Source organism: Ruditapes philippinarum, unplaced genomic scaffold, assembly GCF_026571515.1.
Source record: "Ruditapes philippinarum isolate M1 unplaced genomic scaffold, ASM2657151v2 ctg2297_1_1_1_1, whole genome shotgun sequence".
Taxonomy (NCBI): Eukaryota; Metazoa; Mollusca; class Bivalvia; order Venerida; family Veneridae; genus Ruditapes; species Ruditapes philippinarum.
Window position 1 is genome coordinate 102,550 of NW_026860714.1, and position 16,363 is coordinate 118,912.

Below are 16,363 nucleotides of genomic sequence, written 5' to 3' on the forward strand. Positions count from 1 at the left end.
CAGTGATTTGTCAGGTATTTCTGGAAACATACTGATGCAAATTGGACAATTCATATCGTTCTATAAAAAAGATTAGCTCCGACATGGATAATAAAAGAAACGCATAAGGGGTTTGAAACTCCTACGGAAAATCCTAATAAGGTGTTTCAAACTTCTATGAATGACTTTACAACGAATGACTTTATAACTCCTACCTAAGAGATAAAAAAGCCTAATGAGGAGTTTATAACTCCTACGATATAAACTCCTAATTAGGCTTTTTTTATCTCCTACAATGTACTTAGGAGTTATATAGAGAGGGGGTGAGACATTTATATTTGCCCTTGTCCTCATGCGTGTGTGAGCTTGCGTGCGTACGATCCATGTTGTGTCAAATACATTGTATAGATCTAAATTAAGTGCTTGAGCTAGAGTCAACAAAGGAATGCTGATCAACATGTGAAGTTGTTCATCTGGGGTTTCATGTCTGTATTAATTCAGTTTTGAGTTATTGCTCCTGACTTCGTAAATATTTGCAATTCTCAATTTGTGTCACGTGTAGCTCAAGAAGTATTTTACCTAAAGTTATAAAACTTTACAGGAATGTTGGTCAGCATGTCTAGTTGTGCACCTGTGGATTTGCTTGTGCATTTATTCAGTTTTGTTAGTTATTGTTATTTACCAAGTCAATACTGTTCCAAAATGTCTGCCATGTATATCTCTAAACGCTAGAAGTGCTTGAGATAGAGTCAAGAAACTTTATATAAATGTTTATCAGCATAAAAAGTTGTGCACCTGGGGGTTTGCGTAAGGGTTTATTCAGTTCTATTAGAGTTATTGCCCTTGATTTAGTAAAAAATGCAAATGCAACTTGACTGTGTCTTGCGTAATCAAAATGTATTTGACATCCAGTCATGAAACTTCATAGGACTGATGGTCAGCATGTGTAGTTGTGTATCTGGAGTTTTGCTCGTTTTTATTGTTTTTGGCATATTTTAGGATATCAAATTGAGATTTCAAATTCTTGCAGATCAATATTGAGAAAAATCAAGATTTTAACATTTCCTTTTTTCTGCACCAACCACTTAGGAACAGGGGGAGTCATGTAGAATTTCCTGTCATACTGTCCTGTTTTACGTCAATAGACTGTCAAAACAGTGGAATATGTGGTCATCCGTGTCCTATGGACTTTTATCTATTCATTTTTTATAAAACATTATGAATTTATGGAAGGGATTATCCGCCACTCTAATTAATATGAATACACTGTAATTAATATGAAGACATTCTTATTATTTTGAAGACATTCTTATTAATATGAATTGGCACCAGCACGCTTCCTTAGGTATTACTAAAATTATTTAATGAAAAAATGGGGATTCATTGCCATCAAATAACATTCTATGTAATTAGCATTTCTGTGATGTTTATACTTTTCTGAATTTGCTTCATTGGTGTTTTGAAGAGGTAATTGTTTCATTTTTTTCTCACAGGTTAAAATTATGTATGGCCATTGTCATGTGCCAATCGCAAATTTACGGTCATTTCCGTCAAACTTTTGGTGGACGTCCCTATGGCTCACGTTATTCTATTCGGATATATTTAATTTTTACTGTAAAAGTTAAACTTTCACCGTCACTTATTTAACTATAATGTCGAGGTCACACGTGTCATATCGGTGAAAGAGAAAAACAAAATTTCACAGAAGCATGGAAAACATAATGCACTTAAAAAAGTTTTTGTGCACCAAATAAAAATTATGTCAAGAACAGTCATACAGATTTTTTAATTACATAAATTCTATGGAATCAACGAACGCAAAAGTTTTCTATATTACTGTAAATGATATATACTGTGAGTAACATTTATGTATAATTAAACCTTCTATTTCATTTGTTAGTATAAAATAAAACATATTTATAGTTGAAGTTGATAAGTACATGTATATATTAATAAGTTGTACAAAATTTAATGCAGAGCTATTAAATTTGCCACTCACTCCTAGCCAAGAGTTTGTTTTGAAACATTTAGTGTAGAAAAAACCCATCTAAGATGCTTACCTTATCTACCATTAAAAGGCAATTTGTGTTCAGGTGAGCTAAAATCAAAATTTAAGTACTTGTAGGAAAACTCATCTTTTGTTTCAAACTATAAAGCCTCTACCCAAGTAAAAGACATAATAAAAAAAACTATTAAAAAAGAATATCAAAAAAATATATAATATAATTGAATTCTTACAGAAAAAAATAAATAAAAAATATGAATAAAAAATACATACATGTTTTTAATAAAATTTGTAAAATTGCAATATCTAATGAGATAATAAATATATGAGTACAATGTATGTAATAATATACAACTGTGGTACTGTAAATATTTGTTAAATATAAAAATAAAATGAGCCGCGTCGCGACAAAACTAACATAGTGCGTTCGCGACAAGCATGGATCCAGACCAGCCTGTTCACTTCATGCTGTTCACTATCAGTTTCTCTACTTGTAATAGGGTTGGTTGTGCACAGCATGGATCCTGATCAGACTGCGCGGATGCACTATGTTGGTTTTGTCGTGACACGGCTCAAATATGCCTTTAAAAATATCATCCTCCTCAACATCTTCATCATCAACATCAACAAAAATATCATCATCAACATTAACAATGTCATCATCATCATCATCATTTAGATTTAAGATGATTATAACAGCAAAACAAGTTACAGGACTTGTTAAAGAACATGGTTTTCTGCCAATAATAATAGGTTAATCTCTGCAGCTATGCCAGAAGCTTTGTGCACTGAAGAATATTCCTCTATTACATATTACATACTATATTCCATAAAAATTATTAAAACCCTAAAATATGCATCAGGGCATTTAATGACAATTTTCCTGTAAAAAGATTATTGAACTTACAAAGGAAATGTAGGAAGACTTGCACACATTGAGTATTTCTTATAAAACATTCAATAATATACTAATACATGAATAATATAACAAAGAATTAAAAGAAAAATCATCACAAATACAAGAAAAAACAATGAAGAAGATAACAAACACACAAACTTACCCCCTTTGGGGTTAGACCTGCTTATCTCTTGAAAAATTTTGTCAACTGTCATTGAAAACTCCACAGTATAAAGGACTAATAATCTATTCCAAAAAATAGACAGTAATGACAGAGTATTCTCCCTTAATAAACAATAAGGATGTTGAATGAAAGCCAGGAGCATAACAATACACATCTGGGATCCTTTCCGTCACAACAGTTCTGTGAAAGTTTAGCTGAAACCCCTTGACCCCTGAGACATGAAGGAGTTGCACACAGAAGAGTATTTCTCAGAATATTACTAATTGTGAAAAAAAACTGTTATATTTAGGTAAAAAACATCAAAAAACAAAACCCCACCCAAAGGTACCACATGGCGATAATTATATGAAAGTTTGGTTGAAGTCCTTGAGAAAATATAGAAGTTGCTCACAGAAGAATAATTATCTTTATACACGCCCGTTTAACTCACAACGAATGAAAAATGTCCATCGGTAAAAATGTTGTGAGCAACTTCCGTTCCTCGTTGTGAGCACCCATCTTTGACGTGTGACACGATAAACAAGGTGAGTTTTTCATAATTTTTGAAGATTACAGACTTTTATGTAAAAATATCGAAATGCAGTTACCTAGCGATGTGTTTTCCGAGTATGCACATGTAAAGATATTGCCTGTTGGTGGACAATTTGATGGAAATACCGTGCGACGCAGTCACTCGGGGAAGCTGGAAAACTGGAGACAACTTCTCTTTGGACCTAATTTAACATTGAAAATGTCGATTCTGGTGACGTTTTGTGCATTCTAACCTAAAACAAATGCCCACAAGTCTTCAGCGTAAATTATTATCTGAAAGTCTTCATAGAAACGAAGATATACCCTTTTTTTGCTTTAATCCTCGTTGTGAGCACCATAACCTCGTTGTGAGCAAGACAAGCGCAGTGCGTGTATGGTTTTAATAGGTAATTCAGATGGTGAAAATATAATTTTCAATCTACCACAGCAATTAAAACGTTTTTGCACAGCAGCATTTCTTTGCAAGACGTTGTGCATACCCCAAAGGGAGGCATATTAGTTTTGAACTGTCCGTCTGTCAGTTCGTCAATCTGTCCGAAAACTTTAACATTGGCCATAACTTCCTTATTAGTAAACGGATTTGATTCATATTTGAACACAACATCCCTTAGCACCTTCCTACGGACCTGTATTTTTCTTACCTTGACCCCTGAATGGCCTTTACCTTAAAGGTCAAATTGTCCAAAAACATTTAAGATTGGTCATAATGTCCTGGCATAATGTTTAGGCACAACACATCTTTGGACAAGGCCTTTCAACTATCCTATATTCTTTTGACCTTGACACCTGAATGACCTTCACCTTGAAGGTCAAATTGTCCAAAAACTTAAAATTGGTCATAACTTCCTTATTAGTATACGGATTCTACTCATATTTTGAAACAACACCCCTTTAGGCAAGACCTTCAAACTGATCTGTATTTTTTTTACCTTGTACCGTGAATGACCTTCTAGAACATCCAAAAACTTTAACATTGGTCATAACTTCTTTATAAGTAAGTGGAATTAATTCATATTTGGACACAATGCCCCTTTGGACAAGACCTTCCAACTGACCTATATTTATTTCACCTTGACCTTGAATTACCTTCACATTGAAGATCTAATTGTCCAAAAACAAATAATCTATCTGGTCCATAAATCAAAGGACAAAGCACCACTTCAGGGGCATTGTCAACTTACCGTGATAGTTCTTGTTTTACATAACTTGGTCAGTCTTCAGCTCAGGATAAACACATGTATGTGTGTATCACACAGATTGTGAAATTGTTGAAATATTCATAAACACCCCTTGATGTTCACTCGTGCCACACTAGAGTATACGAAATAAAATACCTGATTTACCTCCACTGATTAGTTATGACTTGTGAATATGAAGAATAATTTTCAAAAAAAGAAAAAGAAGAACTATTGCAAAGAAAAACTATTGAACAAAAACGTTTTGATTGCTTTTGGTAGATTGAAAATTGTATTCTTGCCATTTGAATTACATATTAAAACCAGACAAGCACTGCGCTTGTCTTGCTCACAACGAGGTAATGGTGCTCACAACGAGGATTAAAGCAAAAAAGAGTATATCTTCGTTTCTACGAAGACTTTCAGATAATAATTTACGCTGAAGACTTGAGGGCATTTGTTTTAGGTTAGAATGCACAAAACGTCACCAGAATCGACGTTTTCAATGTTAAATTAGGTCCAAAGAGAATTTGTCTCCAGTTTTCCAGCTACCCCGAGTGACTGCGTCGCATGGTATTTCTATCAAATTGTCCACCAACAGGCAATATCTTTACATGTGCATACTCGGAAAACACATCGCTAGCTAACTGCATTCCGATAATTTTACATAAATGTCTGTAATCTTCAAAAATTATGAAAAACTCACCTTGTTTATCGTGTCACTCGTCATAGATGGGTGCTCACAACGAGGAACGGAAGTTGCTCACAACATTTTTACCGATGGACATTTTTCACTCGTTGTGAGTTAAACGGGCGTGTATATATAACACATGTGAATAAAAATCAACCCATACAGCCATCATAATGAATGGTAAAAAAATAATAATATCAGAAAACCCCACTAAATTTCCCCGGCATCATGACAATACTTCTATGAATGTTTGATTGAAATTCCATAAGAAATAAGGAGATACACGCAAGCCCAGCCAACCATCAACATTAACAAATCTAATAACCAAATTCCCCTGGTAAACAATGATGATTTATATAATTTCTTTTATGCCATTTACTTCTGGGTGATTAAAAAAGGCAAATGATAACTATATCATAATCATCCACTAATAGTGAAAACCATTTTCCTCTTTTTGCGCTTATCATTTCTATTGTGCCTATCATAGATCTGACTCAGTGTCATCATTCCCTTCTCCCTGTAACAGCTTCATATTATCTTCATCTGTCATGTTGTTTTTGTCGCTCATTGTTACATCATATATCACAATCACAAGGTAGACTATCATACCTGAAACATAAAGTAGACCATTATATCTGAAACATAAGGTATACCATTATACCTGAAAAATAAGGTAGACCACTATATCTGAACATAAGATAGACCATTATATCTAAAAATAAAGTAGACCATTATACCTTAACTGAACATAAGGTAGACCATTATACATGAACATTAAGTAGATCATTATACCTGAACATAAGGTAGACCATTAAACCTAAACATTAGGTAGACCATTATACCTGAACATCAGGTAGACTATCATACCTGAACATAAGCTAGACCACTATACCTGAAACATAAGGTAGACCATTATACCTGAAACATAAGGTAGACCATTATACCTGAACATAAGGTAGACCACTATACCTGAACAAAAGGTAGACCATTATATCTAAACATCAGGTAGACCATTATACCTGAAACATAAGGTAGACCACTATACCTGAACATAAGGTAGACCATTATATCTAAACATAAGGTAGACCATTATACCTGAACATAAGGTAGACCACTATACCTGAAACATAAGGTAGACCACTATACCTGAAACATAAGGTAGACCACTATAACTGAACAAAAGGTAGACCATTATATCTGAAACATAAGGTAGACCATTATACCTGTACATAAGGTAGACCATTATATCTAAACATAAGGTAGACCATTATACCTGAACATAAGGAAGACCACTATACCTGAACAAAAGGTAGACCATTATATCTTAACATAAGGTAGACCATTATACCTGAAACATACGGTAGACCACTATACCTGAACATACGGTAGACCACTATACCTGAACATAAGGTAGACCATTTTTTCCAAACATTAGTCAGACCATTATATCTAAACATTAGGTAGACCACTATACCTGAACATAAGGTAGACCACTATACCTGAAACATAAGGTAGACCATTATACATGAACATAAGGTAGACCATAATACCTGAACATAAGGTAGACCATAATACCTGAAACATAAGGTAGACCACTATACCTGAACATAAGGTAGACCATTTTTTCCAAACATTAGGTAGACCATTATATCTAAACATAAGGTAGACCATTATACCTGAAACATAAGGTAGACCACTATACCTGAACATAAGGTAGACCACTATACCTGAACATAAGGTAGACCATTTTTTCCAAACATTAGGTAGACCATTATATCTAAACATTAGGTAGACCACTATACCTGAACATAAGGAAGACCATTATACCTGAAACATAAGGTAGACCATTATACATGAACATAAGGTAGACCATAATACCTGAACATAAGGTAGACCATTTTTTCCAAACATTAGGTAGACCATTATATCTAAACATTAGGTAGACCACTATACCTAAACATAAGGAAGACCACTATACCTAAAACATAAGGTAGACCACTATACCTGAACATAAGGAAGACCATTATACCTGAAACATAAGGTAGACCACTATACCTGAACATAAGGTAGACCACTATACCTGAACATAAGGTAGACCATTTTTTCCAAACATTAGGTAGACCATTATATCTAAACATTAGGTAGACCACTATACCTAAACATAAGGAAGACCACTATACCTGAAACATAAGGTAGACCATTATACATGAACATAAGGTAGACCATAATACCTGAACATAAGGTAGACCATAATACCTGAACATAAGGTAGACCACTATACCTAAACATAACGTAAACCACTATACCTGAACATAAGGTAGACCAGTATACCTGAACATAAGGTACACCATTTTATCTAAACATAAGGTAGACCATTATATCTAAAGTTAAGGTTAACCTTTATATTTGACCAATTAAACCATAATACCAGAAACATACCAGTAGACCATTTCAACCTTAATATAAGGTAGACCAGAAGGACAACACCTACATGTAATCTATATACCTCAGCCTTGGATATGTGGGATTACAAGAATCTGTAAAGTTTAGTGCAAGAGTTGACTCTTATCTGACCTTTAGACCAGACAGGTGGCAAAATATGTAAAATTTGTACAGTGTCTTATAACATATGCTTACCTATTGCAGCTAGGACAATAGATGCCACGATTGAGCCCTTGTCAATGGCAGACACTAGCATCAACAGGTTAAAAAACATTGATAACACAGGTAGTACTGGCATACATGGAACCTGTAAAATAAAATGTGCTGTCAATGAACATTATCAATCAATAGTAGGATGACCATCAAACATAATGGCAGCAAGTGACAGCATGTGGTAAATTGAAACATAAGAATATTGTTTATCATTTAACTTTTTTCTACTGTTATTCTTAACTTCATAAACAAATGTTACAATAATATAATGATTACACATTTTGTTGTCGAATTTTATCAAGCTCATCTAACACTTTTACTCAGGCTTTTTATTTTTGACAAGTGAAAATTAAATCTTATATTATAATAAAAAAATGTTACTATAAAATAATTATTAAACATTTGTTGCCATATAACCTTGTATTCATTTTTTTTTTTTTTTTTTTGAGAATCCAAAATCCATATCAAGTCCTTATTGCAATTGAAGAAATAAAGTTGTGTCAAAATGACAAAAAATGTTGATGTGAAAGGGAGGTCATTAAATGTGGTTGAGAACAATACTGATTCTATTGGACTCATACATAGCTGCAAAACCTATATCGGACTTGGCTAACGCCTTGTCCAATATTGGTTTGACAGCTGTATACTCATCCAATAGAATTCAGTACATTTTGGTTTGACAGCTGTATACTCATCCAATAGAATTAAGTATTGTACTCTACAATGTATAATAACCTCATAATATCACACAGGGGAAACAAGCAACATTGTGTGATAAAATCTATGTTCTTATTGATCCATAAGAAATATGTCAAGAAATAATACTCACTAGATAACCTCGGCGATCTCCCTGTTGCTCCAGACGCCAGATCATAATGGTTATTACAATAACGATTGTGCTTAGTAACACAACAAACAATGTCACTACAAAATTCCCGTGTACAATTGATGGTCCTTTTATCAAAATCAGACATGACAGTATAAACACTGACAAATAGATGACAAAAACTAGCATCTTCACTGAAATGGGATTTCTTTTACAGCAATAATCATAACAACTATTTTTACTGGTTTTAAAATATACAGTTGGTTTTTCATCCCCATCATTTACCCCTTCATATGATTGTGGTGTGTAGCGTAATATGATTAAATACGCTGCAAATAACGAGTACTGGATGAATGTAAAAGTCACCATAAATCCTATGAGATTAGACAAGTCAATACTTAAAACAAGTATTACCACAATCGGTCCAAATGTAAATATCGGACCGAGTGGCACTTTGGTGTACTTGTTCACATGCGACAGAAACTTAAACAATAATCCGTCTTCGGACATTGAAAACGTTAAACGTTGAATGGTAAACATCTCCAGGGAACACATGTTGGCAAGTGCCAAAATTGGTCCAATTTCCACGATATATTTTGCCCAGTTAATAGAATTATACTCGAATGCTCCGGGAAATGGCGCACTTATAGTGACCTCATTATAAGGAATCATAAGTGTGAATGACACAGCAACACTAACATAGAGCAATGTTACTATACATAGCACTAGCACTATTGAACGAGGAATGTCTTTCTTTGGATTGACAGTCTCTTCTGCTGAAATTCCTAATATTTCGTAACCTTGAAAGGCATAAAAACAAGATGAAGATGCCTTTAAAACACCATTTAATCCATTTGGAAAGAAACCACCAGGTATTTTTGACCAGTTGTCAAAATTTGCAAAGAAAAACCCACAAACTGTTATGAACACAAGTAAACTTGCTGCCACTGCAGTCAAAAGGGAATTTACAATTGAAGCAAAATTAACACCAAGTGAGCACATAAGCATTACAACTAATATAATAAGAACCGCGGGTAGATCTGGGTAGGCTGGATATGGTGATCCATGTGACGTCCAGTTAGCAATATGAGAAATGGTAAAATTTTCTATCCTATGATTGAATAAAGAGTCAATGTATCCACTCCATCCACGGGCAGCCATAGAAAATGCACTGGTAACTCCTAGAAATGATAAGAAAATAAATATACAAGTAATTGTTTTTCAAACAACAAAAACCTTTAATGCTCTTTAAACTACTAAGTTACATGTAGTAACTTTAAAAAATTGGACAAAAATATAAATACACCTGTAATTCACTTTTTTCAGGTTACAAAAACATTGTGCTCAATAGATGATAGTCTTGTATATGACTACATGTAACTTAACTTTTTGTGCAAACTTTTTAGGATTCTTTAGTTTGGTAACCATCCACACTTTCGTTTTTGAAACAAAATCATTTCTAGTTACATTTTGCATTTCTTTAAAAAATTTTGCTTGTAACAGGTGCAGATCCTTATTTCAAGTGATGTCCACGAGTTAATAAAGCAAGAGGGCAATAATTGCCCAAGATTACTAATCAGAAATAGTTACATTAAATTATTAAAATAAAGAGAGTGTGAACTTAAACAAAATTATTCTTTCCCAATAAATATTTATGTAATGATAATAATAAAAGTTTGCTTATCCTTTGATTTTCATTAGTTTATTCAGTAAAATTTGTAAAAAAAAAGTATTGGTATACCTATGATGGAAGTCCAGCCTATGATAAATGCGAAAGCTTCGCCTATAGTTTCATACATGTAGGTATATTGAGCCCCAGTCCGTGGATTCTTTGAGGCATATTCCGCAAAACATAAACCATTGAGCAATGTCACTATAAAACTTATCACAAATGCTAGGATAACAGATGGACCTATATCAGATAAAACATATAAATAAATTAAATAAATCTAATAAAGTAACTTTTTAACTTTTCATATTAACAAGAATCTATTTCTCCATAATCTTACTGTGTACACAAAAGACAACAAGAAGGCCATAATAGTCATTGTATTGCTCACCCCAATAGTAATGCTACTTTATCTATCTTATGCATAGATTTCCAATTTAATACAGGAAGCATGTAAAACATATTTCCAGCTGCAGTGACCTTTCAATTACAACATACAGGTAGAGGTCTATGACTAAGTAAAAGAAAATAAAGTTTAACAAACCAACAACCGTAACCTCTGATGGTGACTCAAGCACCCTAATTTGATCCAATTAATGAATATTCACTACTATGTAATAATAATATGTAATAATTATAACACATAATAATTTATCAAAGTAATAGTGCATATATGTTCCTGACAAGTTGGTTTTTAATGTTGTACATTTGTATGGTGTATATATATAAAAATCAAATCATCAAGAAAGGTTCACCAAAATATGATCAGGGATTTTTTGGGCTTATTTTATAGACAATATTCAGTCATATTCCCACCTGAAATAGCATAATATTTTCCAAATCCACAGGAAAAAATTCCAATTGAAAGTTTCAAAATAAATATATTGAATAACAAATTTTAAAATCTTTGAAAATAAGGGCTTTTCCACTGTTATGGTGTTTAAATGTTTGCAGATGCCATCCTGGACAGTTATTCTTTGCTGCAAAATTTAAGTCATAGTCATGCATTTTTCCCAATTAACAAAACAGCGTAGAAATTCCCAATTTCATGGGTATGGCTCATGTTCCCTATTCCTTGGAAAAAACCCTGATGAAACATACTAATATTTTTAACAATTCATTCACTGTTCATGTCATAAAAAGTAAACTTTAATGAATTGTTTTTTTTATTGACATCATTAAAGTACTGAGTTGCTGAGGCTGGAGTATTTATCAGTGTTAGACCTTGACCCATGGATGGAGTACCAAGTCACACAGGCTGACCTATTTATCAATGTTAAAAGCTAACCGTAAACATTTGGTAATGGTAAACTAATAAAGAAATGTTCAGCTATATTAATAGTTCCTCGTGATGATTTAGATCTTTAAATATATACCTGCATCTTTAGTTGCCTCGCCAATAAGGACATAAATTCCTACTCCAACAGTTTTACCAATTCCAATAAAGATGAGTCGTTTCAAAGATAAACATCTTTGAAGTCGAGTGCTTGTATCATTCATGTCTACATGTTTTTTATGGCACATTCTCTTCCATACACTGGACCAGAAACCTCTACACTGTACCATTGTTCTTCAATGGAAAAATGTCCTTTAGTTTATAACCAAAAAAGTAGGAATAAACATTATTAGCATCTTCAAAGTCAAAGTTTAGAATTGTTTTGAGATATATAATTCCTATGAAGCATTCAGTTGAAATTTGTGACTATCTAATTACCAACAGATCAACATGTACACATACAGATTTATGCAACAACTTCTAATTTATAGTCTACTTTTTGATTTATGCCTAAAATTGTAATGATACATGTAGTTTTATATATAACAATTGTATATTTTTATTTAAAACAATAAAATCCATCCATCCACTTAGTCAAACCCTTGATGGGGACCTAGACTTTGTCACTAGTAAGAATGATAAGGTTTAAATAAGGTTTAAACAGTGTTAAAAAAGAGACAAAAGCCTTGGTATCACCGTATATGCATTTCGTTGAGAAGGCAGATGATTATAGATCCTTAAGATATCATGCTCTCTACAGATCAGAGTTAAGTATAAGGCAGCACAAGTAAATGTGTTTGAAGGTAACTGCCGGTGTCCTTACCTAAAGCCGAGGGGAGTCGCTCTACAAATGAGGTAGGGACGAGGAGGGAAGTGTTCTAGTGTGCGTGAGCCCCTAGCTCAGCAATTGACGGCTTGAAAGGCAGGCCCTTTACTGGCAAAATGTCAGCCCTTTTCAGGGCTACCTCCTTTTCATATTGTCTCAGGTCACTGTACAATAAGGTTGTCATTGGCCGCCGTACAGTAACCTAATGCTTCTCACACTTTAAAGTAAACAAAAAAAATCGAGTATGAATTATGTGACGTTTATTTAAATACAATTCGCCAATTAAAGACAGGAAGTAAACAAACATATACAATGATGCTGAGCGATGAAGTCATTAGTTTCGAAAAAGGAATCATTTCATCTCTATTGAACACTATGTTTTTACATGAAAATTAATAAATTTTTTTAGTCGCTATGTATAGATTTATATATGAACGTGACATCACTAACATGTATCGAAGACGGTTTTATTTAATACATGAGTGTGACGTCACACATCCTGTCTGCAACAATGGCTGAAATGGAGTCCCGCCAATATAAAATTCCACCACCAATGTTTGAAACGTGATAAGACAAGTTTGTTGTACCACCGGTATAAGTCAGTTCGCCTAGCATGTTTTACAAACCGCTTTTCCCTCATTTTCAATTGAAATACCAAAGTATTTCTTCAAACACTGGAAGGAAATTCTTGCTGTGGAATTTTATATTGGCGCGACTCGTTTTCAACCTTTAATGAAATTAATGGTTAGTATTGTTTAAAGAAAAATAAACATGTTTTCAGAAGTAATGTTCATGTTTTTATGGGTGTCTTGACAACAAAAGATTCATTGTTCGATTTGTGAATCGCAAGTACTGGATCTCGATCGGATCAGATTGTCACTTACCCGACAATACACACCCCTACACTGATACATGCGAGGATTACCTGGATTTCTTACCAGTACACCTCTAGGTAGGTGGGAAACACTGAAAGTGTCTCTAAAAAATCCCAAGGTTATAACCCAGGATCGAACCCGGGACCTCGGGAGTGGTCTAACCAACTGAGCAATCGTTGAAAGAAATGTTGATGAAAACTATGGTAGTTGTATAGTGGGTCGTAGGACAGGGCGGACCGTGGGACAGGGCGGACCTTACCAGGGCATGTTTGTACGGGGCGGACCTTATTTTGGGACAGGGTGGACCTTGACTCGAGACGAGGCGGGCCATGTATATATTTTAAAATTAAATATTGCTATTTAATTTTCTACATATATTTTGGCATCATTATCATCCTAAACATGTCGTATCTATAAGCCTTTTTTATATTGAACAGATTTGTATTTAAAAGTTTAAACATTGATCTAATACTATTAAGATCTACTTATGTATGTATTAATCATGTGCACACATCATAAGGCGGACTGTGGATTAATCTAACTTTATATTTACTAATACTATTATAGATATTGACCCATACATTTAAAAAAAGTATAAAATAGGTAGTGTAAGCTAATGGGAATGGTTTTAGAAAATCTCATATATAGAACATATTTTCCTTTTGCGCTTATGTTAATATAAACTTGAAACAATCACTTTAATTGTAATATTTTGTATACCATTCATAACATTTTAGCTGTATAGAGGAATATAGATTATTTATATTACTTAATTACAATATGAAAACGAAGAAAAAATAATTAATATACAATGTATACATGTATATTAATTCACTAAATGATGTCTTTATCCGATTCCACGCATGCGCGCGACGGGACTTTAAGCTAAACGAAAGAAAGTGTCCGATCCTTGTAATATAAATCCGTGGTTAAAGTTTATTCCTAGGTATTAACAAAATTAAATTGGTCAGGTGCTGCGCAGACGTGCAACAAATTTAATTTTCTTTATAGATCTAACCAGGTTACAGTAGTGTTTTAAATTATTTTTTATAAAAAACTCGATTTACATGTACTAGACTGATTATATTACTAATTTGCCGATTTTTCAAAGTAAATGTTTTACGATTCATTTGAAATTCTGCAATCCTATTGGACAAAAAATAATTTCAAACACTAATTATATGTATATGTTTATAATGATATTAAAAGAAAAACAGAGAAAAATCAATATTTAAAAATTTTATTACACTAAATCACGGTCCGCCTCATCTCGAATCACGGTCCACCCTGTCCCAAAATAATTATGGTCCGCCCGGTCCGCCCAGTCCGTAATTCGTGTAGTGTATTGAGCTCATCTTAATTCTAATTTTTTTTTACTTTGCTTACCTTTGAAAGTTCTATTATACCACAAGTAGAAAAAATTGCCAACAAACAGCTGGAGAAAGATAGATCATCAATGGCGAAGTCGCTTAAAAGGGAAGTAACCGTGCATAAAACAACCTTAATAAGGCATGACAACCCTAAATTGGTGGTTTTATAGAGATTCGTCCCACTAACGATTCACCCTTAAACGAATTGCCCTTACTTTTGTGACGATCCGCCCCAATCAGTGACAGTTCGCCCCACTTTATGTTAAGCATAAATTTTATCCATTTTGTTTGAAATGTACATGTTTGTGTATATTTTGCATATATTTGTTTTATTTCCTTATAGAAGACTAGACATAATTGTAATAGCCGACGTTTTTCCCGCCAAAAGTCCTTGTCAATTTATCGTCTGCCTACCGATCTTGTGCGGAAACTTCCTTAATTAAATCGGATAACCCTAGTTACCCTCAATACAAGATGACTATTGGCTGGGAATGTAAGTATCGTCGTGCACTGACCCGTGCACACGGTTATGCCTATATAAGGTACGTTTTGGAATGTTTCGGGGAGGAATTACTACGACTCTATCGTAACCTCGAACATTCGATCTTCAAATAAATTTAAGAACTTCAATATATAACATCAGGCCCGTCGTCACGATTTTGTGATTGGTGCGGCCAATTTGGTATGTTTTAGCCAGAATCTAGGGGGGTACGGGGGCATGCTCCCCCGGAAAATTTTTTATTCTAGGATGCTCTCAGGGGCGTTTTCCCGTATATTTGGCACAGTTTACAGCCTGTCGCTAGTACAAGTTATAGTAATATGTCAACGATTTTTTACAGATTTTAGTGCGTCATATGTTTTAAGGGTGTAAGGTTTGCATAACGGACGGGCAGGTGTACTTAAAAGATGAATACATGTAATTGATATTTGGCAAATGAAAAATAAACAATAACTAATGTTGTTATAATTCTTTAGATGCATTTTTATCTGATAATTATAAATAAACAAATACAAGAAATATTACAGTACGTGGATTATTGTTTAACATAAATCACACAATGGTATAAGCTTAAATAGCAATCGATGCCATGATGGAAGAATAGTACATTACGAGTCAACAATAACCGCTTTTTGTTTAGCAGTAACTTGTATTTTGCTCACAATAATCTTGCAAAAATCAGAGTCTCATTTTATGTAAATTTTCCAAAAACACATCGCCGTCGTTCTCTGGTGGTAATGAACTCATCGGCAATTACACGCCAGTTGAGTGAATCTGTCCTGTACTTATGAATATGTAACACCATTAGATTGTTCAAACGTACTTGAGACATTGTCGATCTCAGGTATGTCTTTATTCTTCTGAGCGCCGAGAATGTCCTTTCACTGGTAACATTAGTAGCAGG

At 33.8% G+C, this 16,363-nt stretch overlaps 1 protein-coding gene across 2 annotated transcripts; it reads right to left on the bottom strand.

Annotated features, from left to right (window-relative positions):
- Positions 1-5,388: 5,388 nt before the first annotated feature.
- On the bottom strand, positions 5,389-15,060 carry LOC132713145 (high affinity cationic amino acid transporter 1-like). Of its 2 annotated transcripts, XM_060695619.1 has the most exons (7): positions 14,977-15,055; positions 12,713-12,932; positions 11,990-12,183; positions 10,686-10,856; positions 8,948-10,125; positions 8,101-8,212; positions 5,389-6,072 (listed from the first exon to the last, which is right to left on the bottom strand). In XM_060695619.1, the coding sequence occupies exons 3-7, from the start codon at positions 12,177-12,179 to the stop codon at positions 5,945-5,947; spliced, it is 1,779 nt and encodes a 592-aa protein (XP_060551602.1). In that variant the 5' UTR covers positions 12,180-12,183; positions 12,713-12,932; positions 14,977-15,055; the 3' UTR covers positions 5,389-5,944. The 2 variants fall into 2 exon arrangements, with proteins under 2 accessions (XP_060551602.1, XP_060551603.1); XM_060695620.1 differs by lacking the exon at positions 12,713-12,932 and having other exon boundaries at positions 5,391-6,072; positions 14,977-15,060.
- Between the last annotated feature and the right edge of the window lie 1,303 nt (positions 15,061-16,363).

Bases quoted from the DNA above. Each gene is read 5' to 3' on its own strand.
- LOC132713145 (XM_060695619.1), bottom strand. From the start codon at position 12,179: ATGGTACAGTGTAGAGGTTTCTGGTCCAGTGTATGGAAGAGAATGTGC. The intron at 8,213-8,947 runs GTGAGTATTATT...TTTATTTTACAG, and splicing joins GAGATCGCCGAGGTTATCTA to GTTCCATGTATGCCAGTACT. The intron at 6,073-8,100 runs GTAAGCATATGT...TTTATGTTTCAG, and splicing joins TATTGTCCTAGCTGCAATAG to GTATGATAGTCTACCTTGTG.